Source organism: Motacilla alba, chromosome 15 (assembly GCF_015832195.1).
Source record: "Motacilla alba alba isolate MOTALB_02 chromosome 15, Motacilla_alba_V1.0_pri, whole genome shotgun sequence".
NCBI classification, from domain to species: Eukaryota; Metazoa; Chordata; class Aves; order Passeriformes; family Motacillidae; genus Motacilla; species Motacilla alba.
Genome location: NC_052030.1, coordinates 2,545,584 through 2,570,207, shown reverse-complemented (window position 1 = coordinate 2,570,207; position 24,624 = coordinate 2,545,584). Strand labels below are relative to the sequence as shown.

Here is a 24,624-nt window from a genome sequence, read left to right as displayed (position 1 = left end):
CCTGGTCTCCTTTCATCATTATTAGTAATTCTAGGCTTGTCATTTCCTATTCATGCAGTCTGGACCTCACCGCGTTGTTGCAGGATGGTTGATACGGCGCACAGGAAATGTTCTGTTTTTTCAGGTCTCCACTGTTCCTAAGTATTCTTTTCAGGGGCTTCAGTTTTATTGCCATGAAGTCCATTTCCTACATGTAGTACAATTTACTAAATTACAAATAAACAAGGCACCAATAGAGAAGTCAGTGAAAGTTCACACTAAGAATAGAACTTAAAGAGAAAAGTTCAGTTATGTGACCTTCTTCAGGAGCTGGATACAAAATAGACCTGCTGTTTTTCCCTTTAATTTGCAGCCCAGGCAGAAAAGAACTTGAACAGTTCCCAGAGAAACCCAGGCCCTTCTGTTTGTTTCTACGAATCCTCCAGAAATGCTTTATCTGTTGACATCCTGGCTATGCTGATACGGAAATGAACTTACTTGGCCTCCTTGTTCCCCCCTATATTGTCAGCTGGCTTTTTCAATGATCTCCCTCCCTGCAATGTTTAAAGATTTACCAAATGTTACAGACAGGTACCTTTAAAATTGGCCATTACAGAAAATTAGGATCATCAGATGAAAAATCTAATGTATGTATCAGTCACTGCTTATTACTGTCCCTCAGAAACATGTTTGGGAAAGAAAAGTAATTTCACTGAAAATTTTTTGGTTAGAAAGGGTGAATTAGAGAGGAAGAATCATGTCTCCAAATGCCGTGATGAAACCAGACTACCCCTGGACACTTTCTGCCTAAAGTTAAATATTAGACACTCTCTCCCTGACATTCTTTTTTTAAATTTAGTCTAAAAGGCTTAATATTTAACTCAAAATACCTAACAACTGCAAATGCTAAGTGCTGAAAGTTGTTACATCCTCCAGCAGATACATAAAGCAGTGCTTAAGCCCAGTGGGATATATTTAGAGAAGTGTAGCCATCCCTGGACTTCGTGTTCCACTCGAATGAGAAACCCGGTTGCTATGTTGTGAACTTCTGTGTGTTTTGAAGCAGAAGGCATGGCCAGTGGTTCAGTGGGAAAAACTGCTTTAAACAGGGTGTCTGCCTTGGACCCGCAGAAGGAAATGGCCTTTATTTGATGCATTTTTATTTTGTCCCAGATCAGGTCTTAATTGGTTCAATCCTTTATCTGACATTAAGTCTGGTTTTGGGATGGATTTCCAATTATAATGGGCCTCAAAATCCATGTTAAACTCAAAGTTAATTACTACTGGCTCCTGTTCAGAGTTTTACTGCAACTTCAATGGACACACACATATCCCTGAGAACCACTGCCTTTTTATGACTTATTTCCAGGCCTTGTTGTTGGACAGGTATCACTAGAAAAAGCTCCTAAAGATGTTCTGCTTTTAAATGAGTTATGTCTGAAGCACAAGAGTTGCTCCAGAAGTGACAAGTGGCCAGGAACGGCCCCATCCCCTCAACATCCCATCGGCTGGACCGATGGAACCAGGGCTGGTGATTTTTTTCCTTTTCTCTCCTTACCTCTCCTTTCCTTCCTTCTTTTTCTTTCTTTCCTCTTCTCCTTCTCTCCTTCTCTCTTTTTTCCCCCTTTCTCTCTCTCTCTCTCTACTCTGTGTTCATACAGTAAGTCAGGGACCAACATAACGGATTTCCACGCCAAGTGACTTTTTGTGGACACTCCGACTTCGCGGTCCTTTTCCAACTCGAGCATTTACGAGTGCTGAGCTCTCCCTGCCCCTCTGTGACCGCGCTCGCTCCCGGAGCGGCGGAGCCCGGCGGCGGCGGCCTCCGGCCCTGAGGGCACCGGGCGGGACCGTCCCGCCAAAACCCGTGAGGGGACGGGGCGTGGCCGACGGGGCCGCCCGGGGCAAAGTCCAGGGGCCCCCCGAGCGCCTGAGGGGCTGCGCGCGCTCGCCCTCAGCCATGGCCGGGGAGCTGGAGTCGCTGGAGTTGTGCCTGGAGCGGCACATCCCGCCCGGGGAACTCGCCGAGGTGAAGCGGATCCTCTATGGGGGCGAGGCCAGGTGCGCCACCAGGACGGGCTCGCCCCCCCGCTCTGCGGGTTTCCGGCTCCGCGGGGATGTCCAGGCCGAGAGTGAGGGGAAGGAGGCAGTGTGAGGGCGGGTGTGCAAGACACAGGGCTGGGCTGAGGGGAAAAAGGAAAAGTAGGGCTGGTGGTGCTGCAGTGAGGTGACTGGGATTTTTTTGGAGGTGATCCAGGTGTGGGGAGCAGGGCAGTGTGAGAAGATGACGGACAGGGACGGAAGGCCTGTTTGGAATAGTGATATCGGGGCCATGGAGCCTGAAAAGTAGGGATTAAACTTGGGGAAAAAACATAGGAGGAAAAGTGTTTGTAATCCAGGTATGGCAGGTGGAAGTTTGCGTGTGTGCTCCTTGATTTCTGCAGCAGGGTGTTAATGTCTGGGAGTGACAGGAGGGCAGTGGGCGATGGTGGCGTGGAGGTGAAGGGTGGGATCAGCGCCAGAGCTGGGCTCTGCCTGTCCCTCGGCTGATGGGTGACATGGGGCATGGGAGCTTGGCTGTCTCTGCAGGGTAAGGCCGAATTGTCATCCCCTTGGTCCCTTGCATTCAGAGCAGAAAAAGAGAACGTGTCATCTTGAAATGTCTTTGTGTCCTGTTCAATCCAGAAAACTTGATTTGCCAACTGCTGCACTGTCAGCAGCTCAGGAAAGAGATTTTGAACTACAGGGCTATGGATTTGAAGCTGCTGTGGAGCAATTGAGAAGGCCACGTATCGTTCGAGTGGGACTGATACAGAATAAAATTCCTCTTCCCACAGACACAGCAGTGGCAGTCCAGGTACTGGGACTGGGGCTGTTTCTGTCTCCTCTTCTGCTGGATTGAGACATAACACAGTTCAGTTGTTGATTTTAGGAACTGTATCATGAAATGTCCAGTTGTCTAGCAGTACTGGACCCATCACTACTGCAGAGCATCCTGTAAAGAAATTTGAGTGACACATTTGGTTTCATTGTTTCTCAAAAACCTCTCTTGTGTTTACCTAGCACACCCAACCTGCTTGCACTTTTTCCAAAGCTAAATATTTAGTAGCTCATTTTATACATGAAAATCCTTTGCCTCTAAGATGAAACACAAAATCATTTACACAAAATCAAAAGGGATGGCCACCAGTGGAAACCACAGGTGCAGTTCTTGTTTTAATTGAGAAATGTTCCATTACAGGAAAATCCATTAGTGGAAACAGATTAATAAAGCTGTGTTCATTATTCTTTGTACAGCAGTGAGTGAAATCTTATTACAAGATAACATGGTTTAGTGGTGACTTGGCAGTGCTGGGTTAATGGCTGGACTTGGTTGATGATCTTAGAGGTCTCTTCCAACATTAATTATTCTGAAATCATAATCTCTTAACATCTTGGACACAGCAGCACTGAAGTGACAAATATGTATAGAAATATTCTCCTGAGAGCAGCTTTAAAAAAGGGAAAGAAAATACTGCATTTATAAAATCTGCTGGAGTAGTAGTTTTGTACAGTGACAGGACAAAACATTTCTGAAGTAGTTTGTTTTGGAAAGATTACCTATCACAGATGCAGATCATTAATTCAGTGAACAGATCAAGTTTGGGGATTCTTTATAACAGCTGTTGAATAAAGTACCAGCTATATTAATGATTTTACTTTATGAATAACTAGTTAACTGTTTCTGTAAATCAATATACAGTTTTTGATTTCGTAGACATGGACAAGACGGCAGTCTTGTCTTTATTAATATTTTTTTTGAAACCTGAAAGTAGCAATGCGAAGTACTACACCTGTGCTTATCTTTGCGTAGAATACTCTAGAAAACGAATTAATAAATACTTTGATGATTTTTCTTGGTCATAATTACTTAGCTCTTAGGACAGAGGGCTTAACATCATCCTGTAGGTTGCTTATAATGAGCAGCAAAATTACAGTTTTTGTTGATTCTGTTTAGATTTTCAGCTTTTTGTAAGGCAGCAGTGAGTTTCCAGATATAAAAATGTTGCAGCCATGGAATTAGAATCCCATTGGAATGCTTTCTCTATTTGCAGCATCTAAATGCTTTTAAAAATCTGTATCTGACTCTATTATCTGTGTTGAGGAATGATACCTCGAGTTGCTCCCCCTGAAAGCATGGCACTAAGTACAGAACAGTGTAAACTCAGTGTGAGCAAAGGGTGTAAAACCAGGCAGTTGGCACAGAGGTGAGTTAGAACGTGTGGCTTTTTAACGGAGTGACATTTCTCACAATCAGGTGGCTGCTCTGCACCGACGCATCGAAGAGATGGTGGCAGTGGCTGCAATGTGTGGGGTCAACATTGTGTGTTTCCAGGAGGCTTGGAGTGAGTATTTGCTGTGCTTCCCTCTAGGCTGGCAGATGTCAAGTGCCCTCTATTTTAACAGGTGTCTTGTAAGTGAACAGTAAAAGTCTTCAAGATACAGCAGTTGACTGTAGTGATTTGCTTCCTAAAGGAAAAACCAAAGAGTCTGAGGTAGCAGGACTGTATGGAAGAGACATGAGGGGTGTGTGGTATTGAAGACTGCTGTATGATATTCGGAGCTCCTTCATGGCATCCCTCATGATCCTTTCCTCATTTTTTTCTCCTAAAACTTTGGGGATTTTTTTTCTAGGTATTACTATTTAAAAATCTGTTTTTAATTAACATGAGGTGTTTGAGGCTTAATTGAAGCAAAACTCTTCACTTTCATGGGCAAGTGAAGGCCCATGAAATGTTTGTGAAAACAGGTTATTCACAGTGTACTCCAGTGACTGGGCTATATTGTCTTTTTACTCCTGCTGAGAATTCACTAAATGCTAATCCATTCTCTTCTGGTTTGCCCTGTGCGAGCTCAGATCTCCTTGCCCTGGCTAAAAATATTTTTAAATAACTTTTGCCTTTAAACAAGGAAAGCAGTTGAATCATTCTTAATTGTTTAATTTTTTTATCTGTATTCATGCAGATATCATGTATTTCTTGAGTGACATGAACATTTTTGTACATTTTGCCTTGCTTTGGTGTTTTCCAGCCATGCCCTTTGCTTTTTGTACAAGAGAGAAACTTCCTTGGACTGAATTTGCTGAGTCAGCAGAGGATGGGCCAACAACAAAATTCTGTCAAGAGGTAAAAAAACCAAGCTAGCAGGCAAAAAACAGACCACCTGACATCATTTGAAGGAAAAGACAATATGCCAGTGGACCGGCAGGCAGAATTTGCTGTATTTCTGACTCGTACCTGTGTTGTCTAACATTTCCAGTTAACATGTAATGCTGCTTTACCTTTTCTTTGAATGAGCTGTTTTCAGCTGGCTGTGGTGCCTGTCGGTCTGGGGTACTGCAGGCTGGTGGCTAATAGAGGAATTGTGTTCGTTTGTGCAGCTTGCAAAGAAGTACAATATGGTCGTGGTGTCTCCAATCCTGGAGCGAGATGAGCTGCATGGTGGAATTCTGTGGAATACTGCAGTGGTCATTTCTAATTCTGGAGCACTCCTTGGCAAAAGTAGGAAAAATCACATTCCAAGGGTTGGAGATTTCAATGAGGTAAGGTGCAGTGTTGTGACAATCAAGTTAGGCTTACCTTGCAGCTCTTGTTTGTGCCAGCGTGTGTTGTGTCAGAGTCACACTGTAGGAAATGCAATGTGTTTCTAGAAAATGTGGTTCACTTACTGTCGAATCAGTTTTTCTGAGATGAAGTGATAGTTAATTTATCAAGAAGGAATAATTTTTTTGAGAGCGATGAGTCTTAAAGGAAGAATAACATTGAATCTTGTTGGGTGCTCTTCCTTAGCCCATTGAAACTTCAAAAGTGTCGAGTATCCTTTAAAAGGATTGTTTAAGCTACTGCCGTGTTATGTTTGTTGTGCATGATTGGCCTGGGTAGTTTTGTCTGTCATGTGTGCGCATTGAACTTACTTTAATTTGCAGGGCAATTGTTTCATGGTTCAAGCATGAACATTACTTACTGCCTTTCTGTTTCTCTGTGAGGTTGTCTTGGAAATGACAGTTCTTTTGCTTGTGCTTATTCGAGCAGAATCCCTTAATTCCTTGTGCCTCCTACTGAATAGCTGGTTTATGGCATCTTCTGTTTACTAATGGCATGATTGCAGCTGAAGCCCCCAGCAGGTTTTGGGCCATCCTCCAGAATCAGAAACGGAATTGGCAGTAAAGGCAAAGACTGGTAGATCTGAAATGTGTTTATCCATCCAAACAATTATCACATGCAGAAAGATCAAGATTAAAAATTAACCGAAGTCTAAAAATACATTGTCTTACCTAACTAAATCTCTCCTTGTCAGCTAAAGTGAGTAATTAACAGAGGCATTTCTGCTAAGCACCGGAGGCTGCTGTATACCTGCAGTTGCTTTTGTTCCCTGTCTGACTGCTCCAGTCATCAAACTGAGGCTTCGAAACCTAAAGTGTTTTTTTATTAATGTAAAAAGTTCTTTTGGGTGTCAAAACTTTGTGTTCAAAGACCTCTGGAAGTTTTGACCTTGCTCGCAGACCTGATCAGGCTGGTTTGAGTTTCTCCAGAGGAGGCCGTTAATAGAGTTCTACACAATGAATTTCTGGCACAGTCCGTCAGTCACTGGCCTTACCTTGTATTTTTAACACTTATTCTGATATTTAATATTATTTTATCAGGTCTGTCCTTTAGCTAGTGAAAGTAGTAACTAACAAATCCATTGGTTATTTCCACGTTTTTTATTTGTTCTTTATGTAATCCAACAAAAAATAAATTCCTGTTGCTTGTGCTTAAATATTATTCTTTCAGTTCTGCTTACAGTATTTAGTGGAGAATCAACAGATTCCAAGAAACTCATTGTTTCCAGCTATGAAACTGTAATGAGAGACACCTAAAAAAAGAAAGTATTTTTACTTTCTCATATGAAGTATAAATAGAGTTTCACTAGGAGTTTTGCATAGTTGCTAAAAGAAGTTAGTTCTTAGAATCCTAAATGCCAGAATTACTACAAAACTATCTGTTTATAGCTTCCAGATATTCTAGAATGATCTGGCATTTCTTCTTGTATCTACGTGTTACAGAATCAAGTAGTGCTTAACCAAGACAGCACTGTCTTCAGCTGGCTTTGTTAGCAAAGCATTAAGTCCACTCTTCTGAGCTGAACAATTCTGATAAAGCAACTTCAGAAACCACCCAGGCTACGGGAAAGGATTATATTCATCTGTGTTACTTTAATGTTGTTTTCTTTATCAACAAAGTTAAACCTCAAGGAAATATCGAATTTGAAATTATTTCTTGTGGGTTGTCTCTGTAGGGCAGATGGGAAAGGAGCCTTGTTAAAATTGTGCCCATTGAATCAGTAAGAACTAAGTGGAAAGGGCAGAGAGGTTGGTCTGTGGCCTATTCTGCCGTGTGTGGGAGGCCCTATAAACAAAGATCAATCTTTCTTGAGACATCATAGTTTATTGCTGTGGAGAGGATTGTGACCTCTGGTGTGAAATAAAGAAATAGGAACTGATGAATTCCCTGAAGCAACAGCATTCTTGTTTTTCTTCTGCTGTTGGAAGAAAAGAAACTGAGAATAGGAGAAAAAATGGAAATATATTCATTCAGCAGAATTGTTTTGAAAAAGACTTGTGTGAGCACCCACCATGTGGTCTGCTGTCTACAGACATGAGAGGAGATCAAATCACTGCCCAAGGGACTGTGCAATTTCATGAGAACTGATAATAAACAAGAAACATGAGATGATTATTTTACTGGAATACTGAACCTGTAGCCCATGGTTTCAGAAGGTGACCCCCTGTATCTGTCATGCCATTGGCCCACATGTACAGGAGGCCCAGGTTTGTTCCCCAGCTGTACCTGCTTGTTTTAGGCCTCAGGTGTTTCTGCTTCCTTCAGGACCAATGGCAGTGGTGGTTACAAGGAACAGATAATTTCAACAAAGAGGGGTCTGCTTTACAGCACCTTCCTTCTGTGATGAGAGACGTGTCTTGTTGGGTCAGGATGGTGGATTGCGTCCCTTGCTCTTCTGTCTCAGATCAGCACCAAAGGATGCTGTCAGGAATCAGCCTGGCCACTGCAACTTCTGTGCTCCCTTGGGATCCTCAGTATTGTATCAGGAATGTTGGGTGGCATGTTTTGTCTCCTTCTCTGTGGGTCTTCTATCGCTGTCGTCATCCCTGTGTGAGCCTGGTGATGGTACTTTCAGAAAGCAGCACATTTTGGAAGTGCACTGCCTGCTGCATATAAAGAAGTTCCTTTGCTTGCAAGCAGGTGTAAGAGTGTATTTTCAGTGAGTACACACTCCTGCTGCTGCCTTGGCATTTCTGTGTCCATCTTTTCTACTGCCTAAGTGGCTTTGTAAATCTCATCATATTATCCTCAGCCTTCCATCTACGGATTAAAAAGCTTTTTTAGTTGGAGGTAGTTCTTTGCACTTTTTTAAGAAGTCTGCCTTTGTGGGTTTTGTTGTTTGGTTGGACTTTTTCCTTAGTTTTTTCTTTTGTTTGTTTGTAGTCTACTTACTATATGGAAGGAAATACAGGACACCCAGTGTTTCAGACCCAGTTTGGGACAATTGCTGTGAACATCTGCTATGGGCGCCACCACCCTCTGAACTGGCTCATGTACAGCATGAATGGAGCAGAGATCATCTTTAACCCTTCAGCCACTATAGGGGCACTCAGGTAAAACACAAACTGATCTGTGCCATTGCTCCCTTTCTGGGTTAACTGAACCCCTGAGCCCCTCACTGGGGCCCAAAAGGCGCCTTGCTGAGGTCTTGGAAGTGTAGTCTCCTTGTTTTGCCTTCAGAAAGGAGCCTGCATTCTCCTCCACCAGGAATTTTGGGCTTCCAGTCTCCTCCCAGTGACTGATTCTCTTTGAGAACTTTGTTGTACATCAGCAGATCTCCTGTCTTTGAAACAGCATTCACTAGCATCCAGCTGGCGCTCTGAAAACTGAGAGTTTATTTAGATTTTTTATGTAATGTTTTTGCTATATAATAGGTAGTGGTCATGTTCAGGCTTATTTTACCAACTTGCATTGTCCGCCTAAGGAGAATGGTATGAAATTGCAGTTTTGAGAACCAAGCTGAGATACCCTTGTCTCGGAATTTTCTTTTAAACTTTTGGCAATTTTATGATTATCAGGCCTCTTGAACCAGACTGGACCAGTGTAAATTGTCCCTTGGGATTAATCTTCTGCACATCAACATTAATTGCACCCGACTGACTTGATTTCCTAAGAGCTGAGTGGCTGCTTTGACAGCAGATGTGCAGTGTGAGCCAGTGAGTGTGGGTTTAGCTCTGAAGCGTGCAGTTAATGAATGCCTCTCCTCTGTGTGTTGCAGCGAGGCGCTGTGGCCCATCGAAGCCAGAAACGCTGCCATAGCCAACCACTGCTTCACGTGTCCCATCAACAGAGTGGGAACGGTTCGTATGTTCCTTGCTTCGTTCATGCCATCACTCGGGCCTTGGAGCATGGGTTTGTGCAAGGCAGGGACTGGTGGCACTAGAATGCATGGGTTCCCCTGCTGGGCAACCACTGTACTGGGGTTTATGATGTGATTTGAAGATGGACAGTGATGAAGAGATTGAGAGCTGCCTCTTGCTGGCAGCCTACTTTTTGATTGCAGCTGTTTCCTGTTCTTGAATTGAATCTTTGTAATAGGCACACGCCCTTTTGCTAACTCTCCCGGTTTCTCTGCTGGAATCAGTATTCTTTTAGCTAAAATGACTGAAAAATTAATATATCCTTAAGTCAATGTTACACAACTTGTGGCTGTTGTACAGCTACTATCTCTTTCTGGACTGTAAAATTCTATAATGAAATTTACTAGCGCATGCAATAGGTCATTCTTACCTTCAGACTGGTCCAATTACACTATGTGTATATTTTTAAAATTACATTCCCTGCAAAAAATCCAGAATTGTCCTTGCTGCTATGTGAATATGTTTGCCTTTTTTTGTGATCTGAAAAGATATGTTTGGTTAAATATCTCCTCTTTTGCCTCTTTAAACTTGTGAAATGGATACAAGGCATGTTCCCTAAAGTGTATGAACAACAGGCAGTGATACAAAAAGACCTTGTGTTCTGTGCTATCCATCACAGAAACTAGGCCTCTCTGATGACTCCCTTTAGACAGTGCTGATTGTGTGCCAGAAAAAAATATTTGTAGATTTATATAAACTCCCAAAATATGATAGACTAGCAAGGATTTCTTGAATGAAACAGAATTATACTGCCACCTATGGATTCCTCTTATTTCACAGGAGTACTACAAGAACGCCTTTACTTCTGGAGATGGTGGAAAAGGTATGTTCAGAAATCACATTCAGTACCAGTTCCCAGATTTGCTGGAAGTTAAAGACAATTATCAGTGAGGAGTATGAGATTTTCTTGTATGTACTTATATGTTGAAACACAGTGATTTGTGCTGTGAAAGCTGTGGCTGCTTGTGGCTCCATCCAGAGTGTGCCTGTGCCTTTTTTAGCCAGTTTTAGAGCTAAGTGTTTTTAGCAGCTGCATGAGAAAGGTCAGTGGGATCCATGGCTTAGTAGTACAACAAATGTGATTGATTTTTGGCAGAACTCAGGAGTTGTGCAATTTGAAATAACATCTTTTCTGTGCCTCAAATCCCAGTGTTTTCACCTCTGACCTTTTATTGAAAATAGAATGGGTGTATCTTTGCCAGCTGTTTTGAAAATGTATAATTTGACAATTAGAATTCATTTAAATGCAAAGTAAAAAGCAATGAAAGCAAAGCCTTTAGTCCAGAGACTTAATAATGGGAAAGCATAATGGTACATGATTTGAAAGGCGATGCAGGGAGATTTTCCTGATAACTGCACGGTGTACTGTGCATGAAAATTATAACTGGCCAAAGCTGCAGTTATTTTAGGATCACGCTGTGACTCTTCAAGATGATTATCTTGCCTAAAGGACAGCGAGTCCCCAAGAAATGGAGTCAGGTTTTGTGGGGCACTGCCTGTTAAGTTACAAACCTATTTGCAGATGGCAATACGTGCTTCTTTAAAATCTCTCTAAGCACACCACGAGTTGGGCCATTTCTATGGCTCGAGTTACGTGGCTGCGCCGGACGGCAGCCGGACCCCGGGACTCTCCCGCACTCAGGACGGGCTGCTGGTGGCAGAGATGGACCTGAACCTCTGCAGGCAAGTCAGTGACAAATGGAATTTTAAGGTAAGCCTGACTATAAAGGAAATACAATATTAGAACAAACAAGCTTTGATAATGATTCTATGATATTACAATAGTTCAAAGGCAGCCTTTCTTTTTTCTTTTTTTTTTTTTTTTTAGCAATTCAGAGCTTAAATTGTTGAAGTAATTTAACAGGATGTTATGGAGGCCCAGAGCATAAATAGATTTGGAAAAGGAGTAGCTAAATTCAGGGAAACTAGGCCAGTGGCTTTCAGATGAAAACCCTAGCCTCAGGACCTTAATGTGGATTGCCAGCAGCTCTGAGGATTGCTGGGGAAGAGTTTTGCTTTCCTTATGCAGCAGATGTAGCCATTTGTTGCTGAGCTGAGCCAGGTTCATTGGCTCTGTCTAGCATGGTATATATTCCTAAAGGCCTTAATTGTCATTTTTGGTGAAATTTACTGAAAACCCAAACCCACAAGCTTGAGAACTTTCTGAAGGCAAAATTCTTGCAATGTTAACTTCCTGAATTTGTGGATATGTTGAAACTACAGAGAAAGAACTGTGTACTGTATATATTCATCTCTGAAGCATCTTAACACACTTTTGAATTTATCTAAATCAGATTAAGATAGCTGCAAGCCACTCCATATGGCTTTAACAAGCCTTATTTATTACTATTTTTTTGTATTCTGAGGTAAAGCTAATTTGCTTCATCTTTCCAGAGGGCATAATTGGATTTAATTTGTCCAGCAGCAGTGCTGGTTGAAGAAGTGGCTGCTTCAGCACAGCTGCTTGCTAACCCTTCAGCTGTACCAGTGCAAGCTCTGTGGGGTGCTATGTTATATACTGATTTAGTGGAGTGAGCAGATTTATTTTTGTTAAACAAACTACTCTCCTTTTTTATTCTGATCAAGTTTACAACAGGCCACACAAAGATCCTGTTGAAACAAAAAAAAAAAAAGAAAAAAAGTGGCAACTCTGGAAATAGGCTTTGTTGATGAAGAAAACATCTTGTTTGCTTCTGTGGAGACAGATCTTTTGTTCCAGTTCTCAGTACTGCTAAAGACTAGAAAGATTTCCCAGTCCCTCTTAAGATCAGCATGATTTGAATCCTAGCAAATAGACCAGAATGCCTGGCTAGCAGCTGTACAATATATGTAGGTTCTTTAGTGATCACCTGTTATTTACAATAAGTAATCATTTGCAAGGAGTGTCAGTTTTTGGGCATCATGCCACTGCAAGCAGACATTTATTTTATAGAGCTGCTTCATTTGCCTGTTGGGCATTACAGTATGGTGCAATAATCAACATGTTTTGATGTCAGTTTGACATAAAAATGAAAAGTCTCTGTGGATTTGAAATGCTGAATAAGCTTTCTAATTGAAAAAATAGTAATTTCTTATCTACAGCTCAGTTTCTTTGCTAATATTTCTAATCCATACATAGGGATTAAAACCAAGAAGTAATTTCAGGTCATCTTCTCTAATATAATTGCATTTGTTATTTTACAGATGCCTGTGGTAGGCATGTGGTTGTTGCCATAATGGAATTAAGTTGTGCTAAAAGATTCTTAGCTTTTTAAGTCAGGCACGCATTGAGTTTTGCTTTTCCAGGAGAGTCTGAGGCCCTTACTGCAGAGTTGAGGCTTGGTGTGTCAGGAAGCACGTGGAGCATTGCTTCTACCAGCTTAGGAGGGGTATCTGGACAAAAGCAATTGTATTGATTAGGAAAAACAAACAGTAAAAGCAAAACACTGCCCTTTGGCTGATTTGTGTGGAGTTGTGTATTTTTTGTTGTCTTCAGCTGCTGTGCTTTCAGCACCTTTATTTCACGGTGATGGTGTGGAGTGCTATTGTTGGGTTTTGACACTTGAGGCACAGCTGTGGTTTTGTTTATGTCACAGGGGAGAGCTGTTTCCTTTTCCTCTCAGTTGTGGCCAAGATAGAGGTAGTTCTTGCTGAGGGGAATGAGGAAGAGTGGTCACAGGTTTTCTCATCCACTGCAGGAAACCTTTAACACCAAGTAGGAACCTATTTAACCTGCTCTGGTATCTGCATTTTGCACCCAGTGATGCCTGAAAGGGACATTCAGTAGAATGTCTTTGCTAAACTGAGATCAGCAAAGGGGTTAAAGAACTTTAATAAAAGTGTAATTTTCCCCTCCCAGAGCCAATGTTGTGGGTTGTGCACTCAGAAGAGGACAATGGCACTCCATCAGGTGCTGTATTGCAGCACTCCAGCACTTTCTCTGTTGCCCAAACCATTGACATTTTGTATTATTAACGGGGTGAAGTAAGAGTAACCCCAACACTATGAGTGACACATATGCAAACTTACTGCTGGCAGCAGGCTTCTCTGGTTGTCGAGGTCATGACATGAAACCCTAATTACAGAGACACTCCTCTGCCTTCATTGACATAACTTAAAAAAGTGTCGATGCATAAGAAAGGAAATCCACCTTTCACATTGAACTTCCAGCTATCCAGAATAGCTATAATAACTAGTTAGTCAGTGGACGTGACTGTCACTGAAGGAGAGCTGCAAAACAGGAAGGTGTTCATTTAAAAGTTTGACTTTTCGGGGTGGAACTATATTTCTTTTTTAGTTAGAAATACAATCCTAGGCAGCATAATACAAGTTCTTTTATAAAAAAAAGGTTTTCATAAAAAAAAGTTCTTTTGTAAAAAAAGTTTGTGCTAAAGCACTGAAGATCTTGATTTTGAGGGAATTATGGTTTTGATGTTTGGGACAATTAAGTCATGTATTGTCATAGAAACAAACAGCCAGTGGATATAAATTTTTTCTACTGAAGTACTTTTCTAGCTTACTTGAAAGAACTGAAGCTTTGATTTTTCTTTTCCAGATGACTGGTAGATATGAAATGTATGCAGAAAAGCTTGCTGAAGCAATCCAGCCTTTCTTTATACCCAATATTATCAAAGAGTAAGAGAGAGCATCTCATTACACTCAAATGTTACAAGACAAATTCAAAGTTACTGTTGGATTATAGCTTCACTGTGAATCACAAGTTGCTGTTTCAATGTTGTGTTTAATTTCATGTAACCATTTTAAATAATAGGAGTCAGAATTGTGTTATGTATGAAAATGGCTTCTTAAGTGTTTGTCATTCACACTGCTGAGTCTAATGTTCCTTGCTTGAAATACATCCAGTGTTTTTCTAGAGTAGATACACATACAGTGTACTGTGATAGAGTTGATAGGATGAGTTCAGAGGACATGAACATTTTTATGTAAGCTTTGCATTGTTCATCTGTTTCTGCTTTCTGGTTTTTACCCTCTGCCCAAATGCATAATTTAGGGAGAAATGAGGCAGAAATTGTTTTCATCTGGGTTTTGTTGGCTTTTTCTGCTTACAAACTACTTGAAGCAGTTCAGTTATAGCTGAGTAATGTACCAGACATCCCAGTTGTGTGAAGATCTGTGTGTGCTGTAAAGCAGGACTGCTTTGGTTCTGCTGCCTTTTACACAACCACAGCTGGAGTAGTGTCTCTGCCGGGCCCCTTCTAGGTGCAGAAGTGGTGCTCAGAGAGATGCTTTGGCATCTTCTGAAGCTCAGAGCCCTGAAGGGAAGCAGAAATAGAGACCCTGGCCAGTGCCCAGGCAAGGCTGGGGTAGTTGCATGCTTTTCACTGAGAACAGAAAGCTCACGATGGGTAAGGAAGACTCCTTCCCTGGGGCTGCACTCCAGTAGGATATGTGGTGGCTGCAGAGTACACAAACCAGCTGTGGAATAAAGGTAGGAACGATACATTGCTATTCTTAGGTAGTACTGAAATTTTAGTAGTATATTTAGTATTCTTAGGTAGTATTCTGCAATTTTGCTTCATATGGGTGTTCAGGCAATGCAAACTGAGTACAATTTACAGCCCAGCAACTATGAATTTGAAGCTAATAATAGTAATAAATATTTGAACTCCTGTTTTCGTTTTTCTAAAATTACAATTCTAAATTACAATTTCATATTTTCAAAAATGTTTTTTCTAATAAACTTGTTAATAAATGCACTTGCTACGTTATGTTACCAGGTTATTTGTGAGCTTAACCTTTATTGAGAATGGCTTAATTACAAATAAAAATATATTTATGTATAAAATCCCTGCATGTAAAATCCCCTTCCTTTGCTATTGACATCCTGACAGAAACAAAGCAACAGAACATTTTCAGGGTGTTTTGATAGACAGTCTTGTAAGAGGAAAGAAAGTTTCAGAAAATGCAGGTGTTCTGGATGCCTGTGCAGTGAGCTGCTTTTTCAGTTGAATTTGTGTCACATACTCAGTCTTTTCACTGGGCTTTTGCTTCTTCCCTGTGTTTTCATCTCTCACAGCCATCTTCCATTTGGCAGCTGTACGAGATCCTGTTGTGCCAGTGGACCTCTCCTTTCGTCTGCACTAGCTTGGACAGCTTTGTTTATCTTTCACTTTTGTTGAAGCATTTAAACCCTGGCTACCCAACACTTAGCAGTCGGTATTGTCACACCTGTGTGTGCACTGCAGAACACTAAGCCTGCCCTTAGGTTCACGTTTTCTATACGCCCAGGATTCACTTTTGGTATCGGAAACAGTAAGATGCTGAATGCCAATTACACGCCTTTGTAAGAATTGTTTTTATTCAACTAATCAAGCCTGCTCTAAGATAAATCCTGTGGCAGTTTAATGGTATTGAATGAACTACCTACCTGAAAATGCATGGGTTAAGGAGGTACTCTAACGGCCTGTAGCTTCCATACCTGTTAATTATTAACAGAGCTAATACACTCTCTCAAAATCAAACATCACGATTTTGGCCCTGGACATAAAAATTCCCAGATCAGGAGTCTTCTGGTTGTTTACTTTGGAGGAGTTGAAAGGCATTACCTACAAGAGGTTTTGTACCTTTCTTCTGGAGGGATTCTGGTGGTGGCACTGATGGACCAGTTCTACACAAATCACGTCGTACCTGTTGCTCATCACTGCCAGAATGTATTTAAACTTCACCAATGACAAGCAAAGTTTGACACACAAAGCTTCCTGTCACGCGCTTTTTGTAATTTTTTACGGGTTACTGCATTTTAGATGTCTGTTACTATTTTTTGCCTTTGTACAAGGAGCACTCTCGATTCTACCAAGTACTTAGTCAACACTGTGTAGTTTTCAGTTAGTCAACAACTGACAAGAGAAAATGTTTATCTTGGTAAAAAAACTTTCTATGCTGAAAGTAGATTCCTATATATTATATCCACACAGTTTCAGAACTTGAACAGTTCTTTACCTAAAACCATGCCAGAGATGTGGGACCTCTGTCTTACGTGCAAATTTTCCTAGTTTTATATCAGTGCTGATTTTCCTACTCATTTTCATATAGGCAGGACTGAAGATTGAGACTTGTAAGAAATTAGGATGGATGAAGCTGAAGTAAGTGGTTTTTCTTACACTTCAGAGTGCTCCTCAGGTAACAGAGGAAAGGGCTATGATGGGCTGCTACCAATTTCACATAATGTCTCAATATTGCAACAACTTAATCCACATACAGCTGCGGTGTAAGAGCTAGAACAATCCAAGTTCCTGCCTTCTAACTCGTAGAAGGTATGTTTGTATTTCCTCTTAATTGATTTTAGCTCTTCTGAGACTGTCACTGAACTAATACTAACAGCAAAATTTGGCTCAAATTATGATTTAGCATTTTAGATACAATGCAATAGATGCTGTCAGATATTTACACTTTACACAAAATATATACTATTAGTGTGGATGATCATTTTCTGCATTTGCTTAATAAGTTTAAATATTTAGAATGTTCCTATTTAGAATGGATTCTGCAGAAACTGGCACATGTGGGTGGCATAACATTCAGAGCTTTTTGCAAAGAGCAATAAAGACTTCCAAGTGCAAATAAAACCTGTCCACCTAAAGTTTTGGAGCAATATGGAGCTCTGAGCTGTCATCCAAGAGGATTTAGCCAAAAGAGATTGAGTTTGTAGTGCAAGGGAGTAATTCCAGCATTGCAGTTGCATAAATGGTAAATCTCTGTGAATTTGGTAGATGGGAAGCTTCCTACATTGCAGACAATACCGATGAGCCAACAAGGCATTTTTTGTTGTAAAAAAGTGGTTTAAATTAATATTTTTCCCTTTTGCAATATTCTGCTGAACTTCAAATCCATAGGTCTTGTATGAAGACCAGCCCTTCATGCTTTGACAGAGAGAGAAACAGGTATTTTCTATTTTTTTCTTTGTTTACCTAAACCTATGCAAATATTACCAAGTGTTGAAATTCATAAATTTGGTGCTTTTTTCTTATGTGTTTAATTTGAAAATAAGCTGAAAGTGAACAGGCTTTGGGCCTGTATTTTAGAACTGCTGTCAAATAGGCAATTTTGAAAATTAGGGGAAGAAAAAACCAAAGATATTGCAAAATCAGATACACCATTGGGGGAAAAAAAAAGTGAAGACATTGCAATATAGTCCTGTCAATGTCTATAAAGCCTCCCTTGTTGAAGGTCCCACTGCAGTCCAGGAGCGAGGTGTGTGCAGGGGAGTCCTGAGACGAGCAGCCAGCTGCCCTGCAGGCTGTGCAGGAAGGAGCAGGAGTGTCTGGGTGGGTGTCAGCTGTCTGTGTAGATGAACAGAATATCTTCATCTGTGCCGTAACTCGTCCTGGCTTCCTCAAAGTTGCTGATGCTGGTGCAGCATGTTCCTGGGAAGGAGGAACAAAATGTTACAAAAAATTCAGAAGGATTTGCTGGTGAAAGGTTCTTACATGGGATGTAACAGAATCCACAAACCAAACTGGTATAGAGACTACACCCAGCAGTTTAGGTTACAGCTTTACTCAGGTAGATTTTCTCACCTTAGAGAGCTCACTGAAGCAGTGCTGCAGATAGGTACCAAAGTGGCCCTTCTGCTATATTCTGCTCATAGACATTTCAGCATCTCTCACTAACCCATCTGAAAGCCAAACAAGCCAAATGCTGGAATGCCTATCTGAATTCTTCAACTAAATCACACCACGAAATGCAGCACTGATCTAATTACCGCGGCAAAACCCCTTCTGACAAATTGGGTAGTGATGCTTAAAATGCCTGTGCGCTGTGAGGGGAGGTGCAGTTGTGCCTCTGTGTCAGACTCGTTAGTAATGGCTGAGAATCCATCCAAAAGGGACAGGCTACTCACGGTCAGCATAGGCAGGGTTGTTGTAGTAAATACTCCCTGAGGCTTTGTTGTAGCCACATAACACAATGAAATGGCCCTGGTAGTCAGGGCTCCTGCAGAAGCACTTCTGTCCAATGGGAAGGAAGCAGCAGTATTTGACAGGACTTGAGCAAAGATCACACAGCAGCAGGACTGCGTTCACAAGGACAATGGCTACGTGGCCCTGGGACAGGTGGTTCTGGATGTCTTGAACGGTTACTGTGCTGAAAGGAAACAAACAGACACACTTCTTGAAAGAGACTGGTGTAAAGAAAGTGCCTGATGGTGGACAGTGCAGCTGGCACTTTATAGATATACTATACATACACTACAGATATACTTCTGAGTCACAGGTACAGCTCTTTGCTGTTTAACCCCACAGGCTTTGCAATGGACAAAGCCTGAGAGAACCTGTAGCATTCATAGCCTTTTCATTTCACTGCTGCTGCTGAAGTGCAGAACAACAGCTCTGTATTTTGCAGTAACACATTCTGAGATGACACATCAGATGCCCCAGAGAAGAGAATTAAAGGAGCTGGCAACTCAGTAACTTGAGGGACTTCTGTTGTAGGGAAATTTTAAGTGAAGTGTTCTCTCTTGCTGTTAGAAAAGCTTATCTCTGAAACACCAAATCTTTATCGAGTGAGTGGTTAAATGTTGTGTAACCACTAACCAAATTAGGATGTACCCAGATTTGCCTGTGTCACACAGGACTGTGATTCTCCTAGCTGAAGTTTTGAATTCTTTGTATTTTAGACTTTTTTTCTACAGAGAGTAAGTATTCACCAAACATCACCTATAACCTCATCTGATAAAAGCTGTCTCTCCCTGAGGCAGATGGTGTGTTCCATATGTGTGAGAAACTCATCCCTTGGATCTGTTCCAGATGTCTGTTCTGTGTGCACCACCTGACTGAACTCATGTGTTTTTATTTAATCCTTCCCAGTGTCATTTCCCCTCTGTGATGCCCCACCTCAGTACTGCACAGGTAGATATGCCCTCTGTCCCTGCCTTGATCAAGGCCAGTCTTAAGACTGCAAAAGCAAGAGGGACTGCATGTCCCTTCTGTCCTGTCACAGCTTATTAATTAAAGTGAAGGAGACTCCATGCATGTTAGAAAGGACATTTGATTCTGCTAAATATAAGTTACGCTCCAGCATTCAAGTGTTATTGTGGTTGCCCCATATCCTCTCTTCTTTCCTTACCCCTAATAATATACCCCACTTCGACAGCAGGGATCCAAATCCAGCTTCACCTACAAAAAGGGATGCAGCTCAAGTTGGATGCTTATTCATTCCCCAATAGAATTTCACTGCTGATTATGAAAATTCTGCAGTTTTTCCATTTCTTCTGGGTTTTTAGTTCTTTCATGGAGTTACTTATTTCATGGTCTCCTTGGCAAAAGCTCCTATGCTAACTTGTAATTTGCATGTTTGTCTGGGAACAGAGATCCATAATGTTTGCATAGCTCTGGGAACAATGAGTTCTGTACCCACACAGCATTCTCCTTCATTCCAGCAATGGCCAATTAGAGTGCTGTAGGCACTCCCTACTGCCTAAGTGTAATGGATAACCAAATTCAAAACATAGTCAGCTCCTATCAGCATTTTTTTATCACTTATTTTGCATCATGACTAATTTTTCTTCAAACTTCATTATTAGCTCTTGATGTGCATGAGGTTTTTTGAGATAGATATAAGAGAAAGACACTAATTGGTAAAAAAAGGCTTAGGGCTTGATTTCAGTCTCTCAGTGATTTAGCTTGGTGCCTCCAAGAAAAGCAGGGGCCCACAGAATCTCCAAAGAGAAAGAAAACAGCTTACCATTTCTCCACCAGCACCTTGCAGTCTTTGGCTTGTGCAAAGAGCTGATTCACTCGATTCTCTTCTGTGTCAAAGTGCTTCCTGTAAAATGACTGTGGAAATAACAGAAGTTCTGAACTGGAATGGTGTTTACCTTGGTTAATCCACCACTTAGAGTCTGCTAGCAAGAGCCTGCGTAAGTTGGAGCTCTGGCTATGGGATAAAAGATCTCTCCCTTAGTTTGCTGGAAACAGGACAAGGATTTCTGCTCTGAATTACAAATTAAATTTGCTCCTGGTCAGGTACTGCTGCAGTTTCTATCCAGTGGCTGTTCAGCTGCCTACATAAGAGAAGCCTGTCTGGTTGCCCAGAGGAAACTGGGCAGGAGCTTGCAATAGTCACCACTGCTACAGGCCCTCCTTGGCCCCTTGCTGGCAGTCCTGGAGAGGCCAAGCTCTCAGTGGATGGGAGGCTGAGTTCCCCTCTCACCTCTAGAGGTGGATCTTCCAGGTCAAGGCTGAGGCACGGTGGTGGGGAAAGTGTGGAAGCTAAACACTGCTGCTGCCCAGGCTGTACCTGTTCTGTAGATAAATACAGGGCTTCAGTCTCCAAGGCTGTCAGAGGTTCCAAAGTTGGAACCTTTCATGAACACTACATGCAAACTTTTTAAAAATTCAAAAGATGGAATCAATATGGGATCATATTGCCTTTGGAACAGATCTGTGCCAGTTTTGGCAGTAGATCAAATTAACTGTGGTTGACAGACAGTAACACACCAGAGCTTTTACAGCATGACACTCTAGGCTTTTAAAGCTGCCTGCTCTCGCCATATAGATGAGAATACTCACCTGATTTTTGTAGCCCTTGTCCACTCCGAGTGTCTGGGTGCAAAATTTATGCTTAACTCCGAAGTGCCGCATTAGGTAGGCCAGGTCTATAGTCCAGATACTCTTTGTTAACTGGAGTTCCTGGATGGCTTTCTGAAACTCATCATTGTCCAAATGATTCAGGTACCTATAGTATCAAGAAAGGCAGGGGAAGGGAAGCACAGATCTTAGGAGAAGCAAAATGTGTGCTGTAGTCCAAGCCTCTACATCACAGCACATAAAAACTGAAACAACAGGCTTGGTTTAGAAGTAACCAAAAAAAAAAAAAAAAAAAAAAAAAAAAGCCAAACCAACCCACAAAGGAGACAGAAATTTAAGGGACGGGAATAGGGAATATTTAACTGGATTTATTGCTGACTATTTTAAAATTGGAAATGTGTGGTGCCTTGACTGTTTTAGAGTGCTAGAAGTGTACAGGTGCTGTACCAGTGTCAAGCTGGTATAGAACTCTGTCCTGAAAGGTTTACAGTGTAATGTACAAGTGTATTAGAGCCAACACAGAAAGAAGAGTTAAAGACTAAAACTTCCTTCACACAATAGATGGATTTTAAAAGGAGGAGCCATAAAGGAATTCAGTAAATATTCAAAGGAAGCTTGTCTTAGGCACTGATGACACAAAAGGAAGAAAGTGGGAGATGGAAGTCAGGAGGAAGCTTGGGACAGGTTGCAAAGGGGCAGGGCAAGGTAGCTACAGGGACTTCTGAAAGTAAGAAAACAAATGGAAGAAAATGATAATAAAAAGCAACTGGAATTGAGGATGCAGGGCAAACAAGGTCAGATCAGCAGGGTAAGAAGATTAATCTTGGAAGCTGAGTTTTGGGCAGACTGGAGTGGCAAAGAGGTAAAGGGAATAGAGGTTACAGTAGTCAAGATGGGAAATTACCAGCACACGGACTAACGTCTTGGCAGAAGGGATGGAGAGAAATGAAAATCTTCTGCTTCATATCTACTAAGTGGACATCTAAATAGGTATTTCTCCTGCACCTAAGCTCATGTTCCTCTGTGGAAGGAAAGAGGAGTTCAGCAGGACAGCTACTAGTTCAAAAAACGGTAAAACCAAAATGAAACAAAAAACACCCCAGAGGGCAACACAATTTTGAAGCTGAAACTACTCCTGGAACACGGACACTCATCCCACAGGTTGGGGCTCAGCAGGACAGAGGTCGTACAGGTACAGCACACACTCATAAACTGGGATACACCTACCCATCACTTGAAAACACAGAAAGCAATCAGATGAGTCACAGCTAACTATCATTCCTTAATTGTAACAACAGGAACAAGGCAACACTTTCGATAAGCTTATGCATGCCAGCCTGCAGAGTTCATAGAGCCGATTAGGTATTCTGCATCTGTGTAATTAGCCAATTATTCAAGAGGGTCTGAAGTTCAGTTTAGTTTATGTTTCCCCTTGCTCCTGCTGGAGAGCTGGGCCAGGCCCAAGCAGCAGTCACTGTCCAAGGCTACCTCAAAAACTGCTGCTCTCCTAAGACTGAACTCATGGCTGCTTCAACACACCTCTTCTCCCTGGTATTTGCTTCCTGCTACCCCTCCCCATGGAATAGGATTTCCCACTCTAAGAGAGCCACTTACTGAAGCACCATCCTGGAGCAGGCCAGCCCGCAGTCCCAGTGGTACAGCTGCTGAATCACTGGCACTTTCAGCTGGATGCAGTCAACTGTGTGAGCAGGACACAAACAATGTCAATCCATACAGGATTTGTTTTGTTTTTCCATGCCACTAAAAGTCAGCCTGTTCTCAGCACTACAACCATGGAAACTTAGGAACGTGGTTTTGTCTGACTGGCAGGTGGATTTTTTTCTTTCTTAGTGGAACATGCATTTAGTATTTCTGTACAGGTAAGAATTTGGTTTAATCTCATACTCCTTTATTGTTCCATACCTAGATCACTGGCTTTCCACCCCCTTTTCCCTTGGAAGTTTGTGGTGGTTTTTTTTTTTTTTTTTTTGGTTTGTTTTGTTGTTGTTGTTGGTTTTTTGTTTGTTTTGTTTTTGGGGTTTTTTTTGTGGGGTGATGTACCCACCACCCCTCAATTGAAGCTGTGCCTCCTCCTGGATAACAGCAGGTAAGACACAGGTATTCATCTTTTCTCTTGTGTCTGATTGTACTTCTGTGCCATAAGAGGAGTTCAACCAAAGTGGGAGAAAACATACCAAGATCCCTGGGCAGGAATCTCTTAGAAGCCCCACAGATTTAAACTTTTTTGACAGATGTCTTTTTTCTCAGGGATGGTAATTTACAGAATTTAAACAAAACGAGTTAAAACTCGCAAGTGGCACCAGATGTCCTTTTGTATTAATTCCGTCAAAACCTCAACAGAGAGGGAAAGTTAATAATCTCTGCCAAAAAGTCCCAAAATACAAGCTCCATCCTCTGCCTCAGTGTTTTATTTTTACGGAGCTGGCAATGTGGTGGTTTCAGTTTCACCACTAGCAGGACTTGAAGAATTGTGCCTGTCATTGCTACTTCAGCATTGACCAAAATGAGTTAATCACAAGGGGCTTTTCTCAATAACCTTTGATCTAGAAAAGGCCTTTGAGAAGTTTTGTGAACAAGGTCCTCTACATTTTATGATGGGAATAAAAATGCATTTGACATCACGTGGACTTGCTTAGTTTTGGGGTAATATGATTTATAGAACTTTTTAGATAATGTTGTTATATTTTTCCTAGTTGTGCCCCTGTTTAATCATGACTTTAAAGAATGGCATACCAGTTGATATATTCAGTCTTTGTAATTCATCTAGCTTAAGAGGATCTCAAGTATCATAACCAAAAAAACCAACCAAACAAACAAACAAAAAGCCCCAAAAACCAACAACAAAAAAACCCCACCAATTCCCACTTGTCCTCAAACCTGGAGATTTCTAAAGTATTTTATCATCATATTTTCTTAGCACGTTATGAATCTGTCCCCTTTTTGTAAACAGCCAGGTACCACATTAACAAGAGGTACGCGTTTTATACGTGAAAGCTTCAGAGAGCAGTAACAAGTTTTCTTGGCCGTCCAGCTTCCAGTCACCTGTGTCCCAACACACCGAGAGCTCTTCAGCGATGGCTGTCGGCTGTCCCGAGACGAGAGCCCCGCCCGTCTATGCCGCGCCTGTAAATCACCCTTCGAACCCCTCTGCGCTCGGCCAGCTCCCCGCCGCCGCGACCTCACCTACGGAGCCGGTAACTCCGCATCGCTCCTGCGGGCCAAGCCCGCAGCACCGCGGCTCGGCACGACCGAGAGGCCGCCGGGAGCCCCGCCGGGGCCCGCACTGCCCGCCCGCTCCCCGCCGCCCGCCGGGCGCTCTCCCTGGCCCGTTCCGCGGGGCGGACTCTGCCTCTCCGCCGCCCCTGCCCGCAGAGGCCCCGCCGGCCCGAGCCGGGCCGCACTGACCTGGCGGCGGCTCGTCGGCCTCCCGGGGGCTCTTCATGGCGGTGGCGGCACCCGCCGCCCGTTCACTGCCGGCCCCGCCGAGCCGGCGGCGCGGCCCCGGGGCCCGGCGCTGGCTCCTCCCGGAGGCGGGGGCTGAGGGGGGCCGGGCCCCGGGGCGCTTGCCCCGCGCCGTGGCGGCGAGGAGAGCGGCGG

General features: G+C 42.4%; 2 protein-coding genes across 4 annotated transcripts; one reads left to right on the top strand and one right to left on the bottom strand.

The window, feature by feature from the left end:
* The first annotated feature begins 1,869 nt into the window (after positions 1-1,869).
* UPB1 (beta-ureidopropionase 1) lies at positions 1,870-15,266 on the top strand. Of its 2 annotated transcripts, none has more exons than XM_038152466.1 (10): positions 1,870-2,040; positions 2,665-2,836; positions 4,277-4,364; positions 5,050-5,144; positions 5,399-5,560; positions 8,505-8,674; positions 9,340-9,421; positions 10,262-10,304; positions 11,004-11,192; positions 14,016-15,266. In XM_038152466.1, exons 1-9 carry the CDS (start codon positions 1,940-1,942, stop codon positions 11,174-11,176), a joined length of 1,086 nt encoding a protein of 361 aa, XP_038008394.1. In that variant the 5' UTR covers positions 1,870-1,939; the 3' UTR covers positions 11,177-11,192; positions 14,016-15,266. The 2 variants fall into 2 exon arrangements, with proteins under 2 accessions (XP_038008394.1, XP_038008393.1); XM_038152465.1 differs by having other exon boundaries at positions 1,871-2,040; positions 11,038-11,192.
* GUCD1 (guanylyl cyclase domain containing 1) lies at positions 15,205-24,565 on the bottom strand. Of its 2 annotated transcripts, none has more exons than XM_038152468.1 (6): positions 24,433-24,565; positions 22,621-22,705; positions 20,989-21,154; positions 20,162-20,253; positions 18,321-18,562; positions 15,205-17,844 (listed from the first exon to the last, which is right to left on the bottom strand). In XM_038152468.1, exons 1-6 carry the CDS (start codon positions 24,467-24,469, stop codon positions 17,753-17,755), a joined length of 714 nt encoding a protein of 237 aa, XP_038008396.1. In that variant the 5' UTR covers positions 24,470-24,565; the 3' UTR covers positions 15,205-17,752. The 2 variants fall into 2 exon arrangements, with proteins under 2 accessions (XP_038008396.1, XP_038008397.1); XM_038152469.1 differs by lacking the exon at positions 24,433-24,565 and adding an exon at positions 24,070-24,340.
* Positions 24,566-24,624: the final 59 nt, after the last annotated feature.

Excerpts from the sequence above, each read along its gene's own strand:
- UPB1 (XM_038152465.1), top strand. The coding sequence starts at position 1,940 with ATGGCCGGGGAGCTGGAGTCGCTGGAGTTGTGCCTGGAGCGGCACATC. Across the intron at positions 4,365-5,049 it reads GTGTTTCCAGGAGGCTTGGA|CCATGCCCTTTGCTTTTTGT; the intron begins GTGAGTATTTGC and ends GGTGTTTTCCAG. Across the intron at positions 8,675-9,339 it reads GCCACTATAGGGGCACTCAG|CGAGGCGCTGTGGCCCATCG; the intron begins GTAAAACACAAA and ends TGTGTGTTGCAG.
- GUCD1 (XM_038152468.1), bottom strand. The coding sequence starts at position 24,469 with ATGAAGAGCCCCCGGGAGGCCGACGAGCCGCCGCCAG. Across the intron at positions 20,254-20,988 it reads ACAAGGGCTACAAAAATCAG|TCATTTTACAGGAAGCACTT; the intron begins GTGAGTATTCTC and ends TTATTTCCACAG. Across the intron at positions 17,845-18,320 it reads CAACCCTGCCTATGCTGACC|GAACATGCTGCACCAGCATC; the intron begins GTGAGTAGCCTG and ends CCTCCTTCCCAG.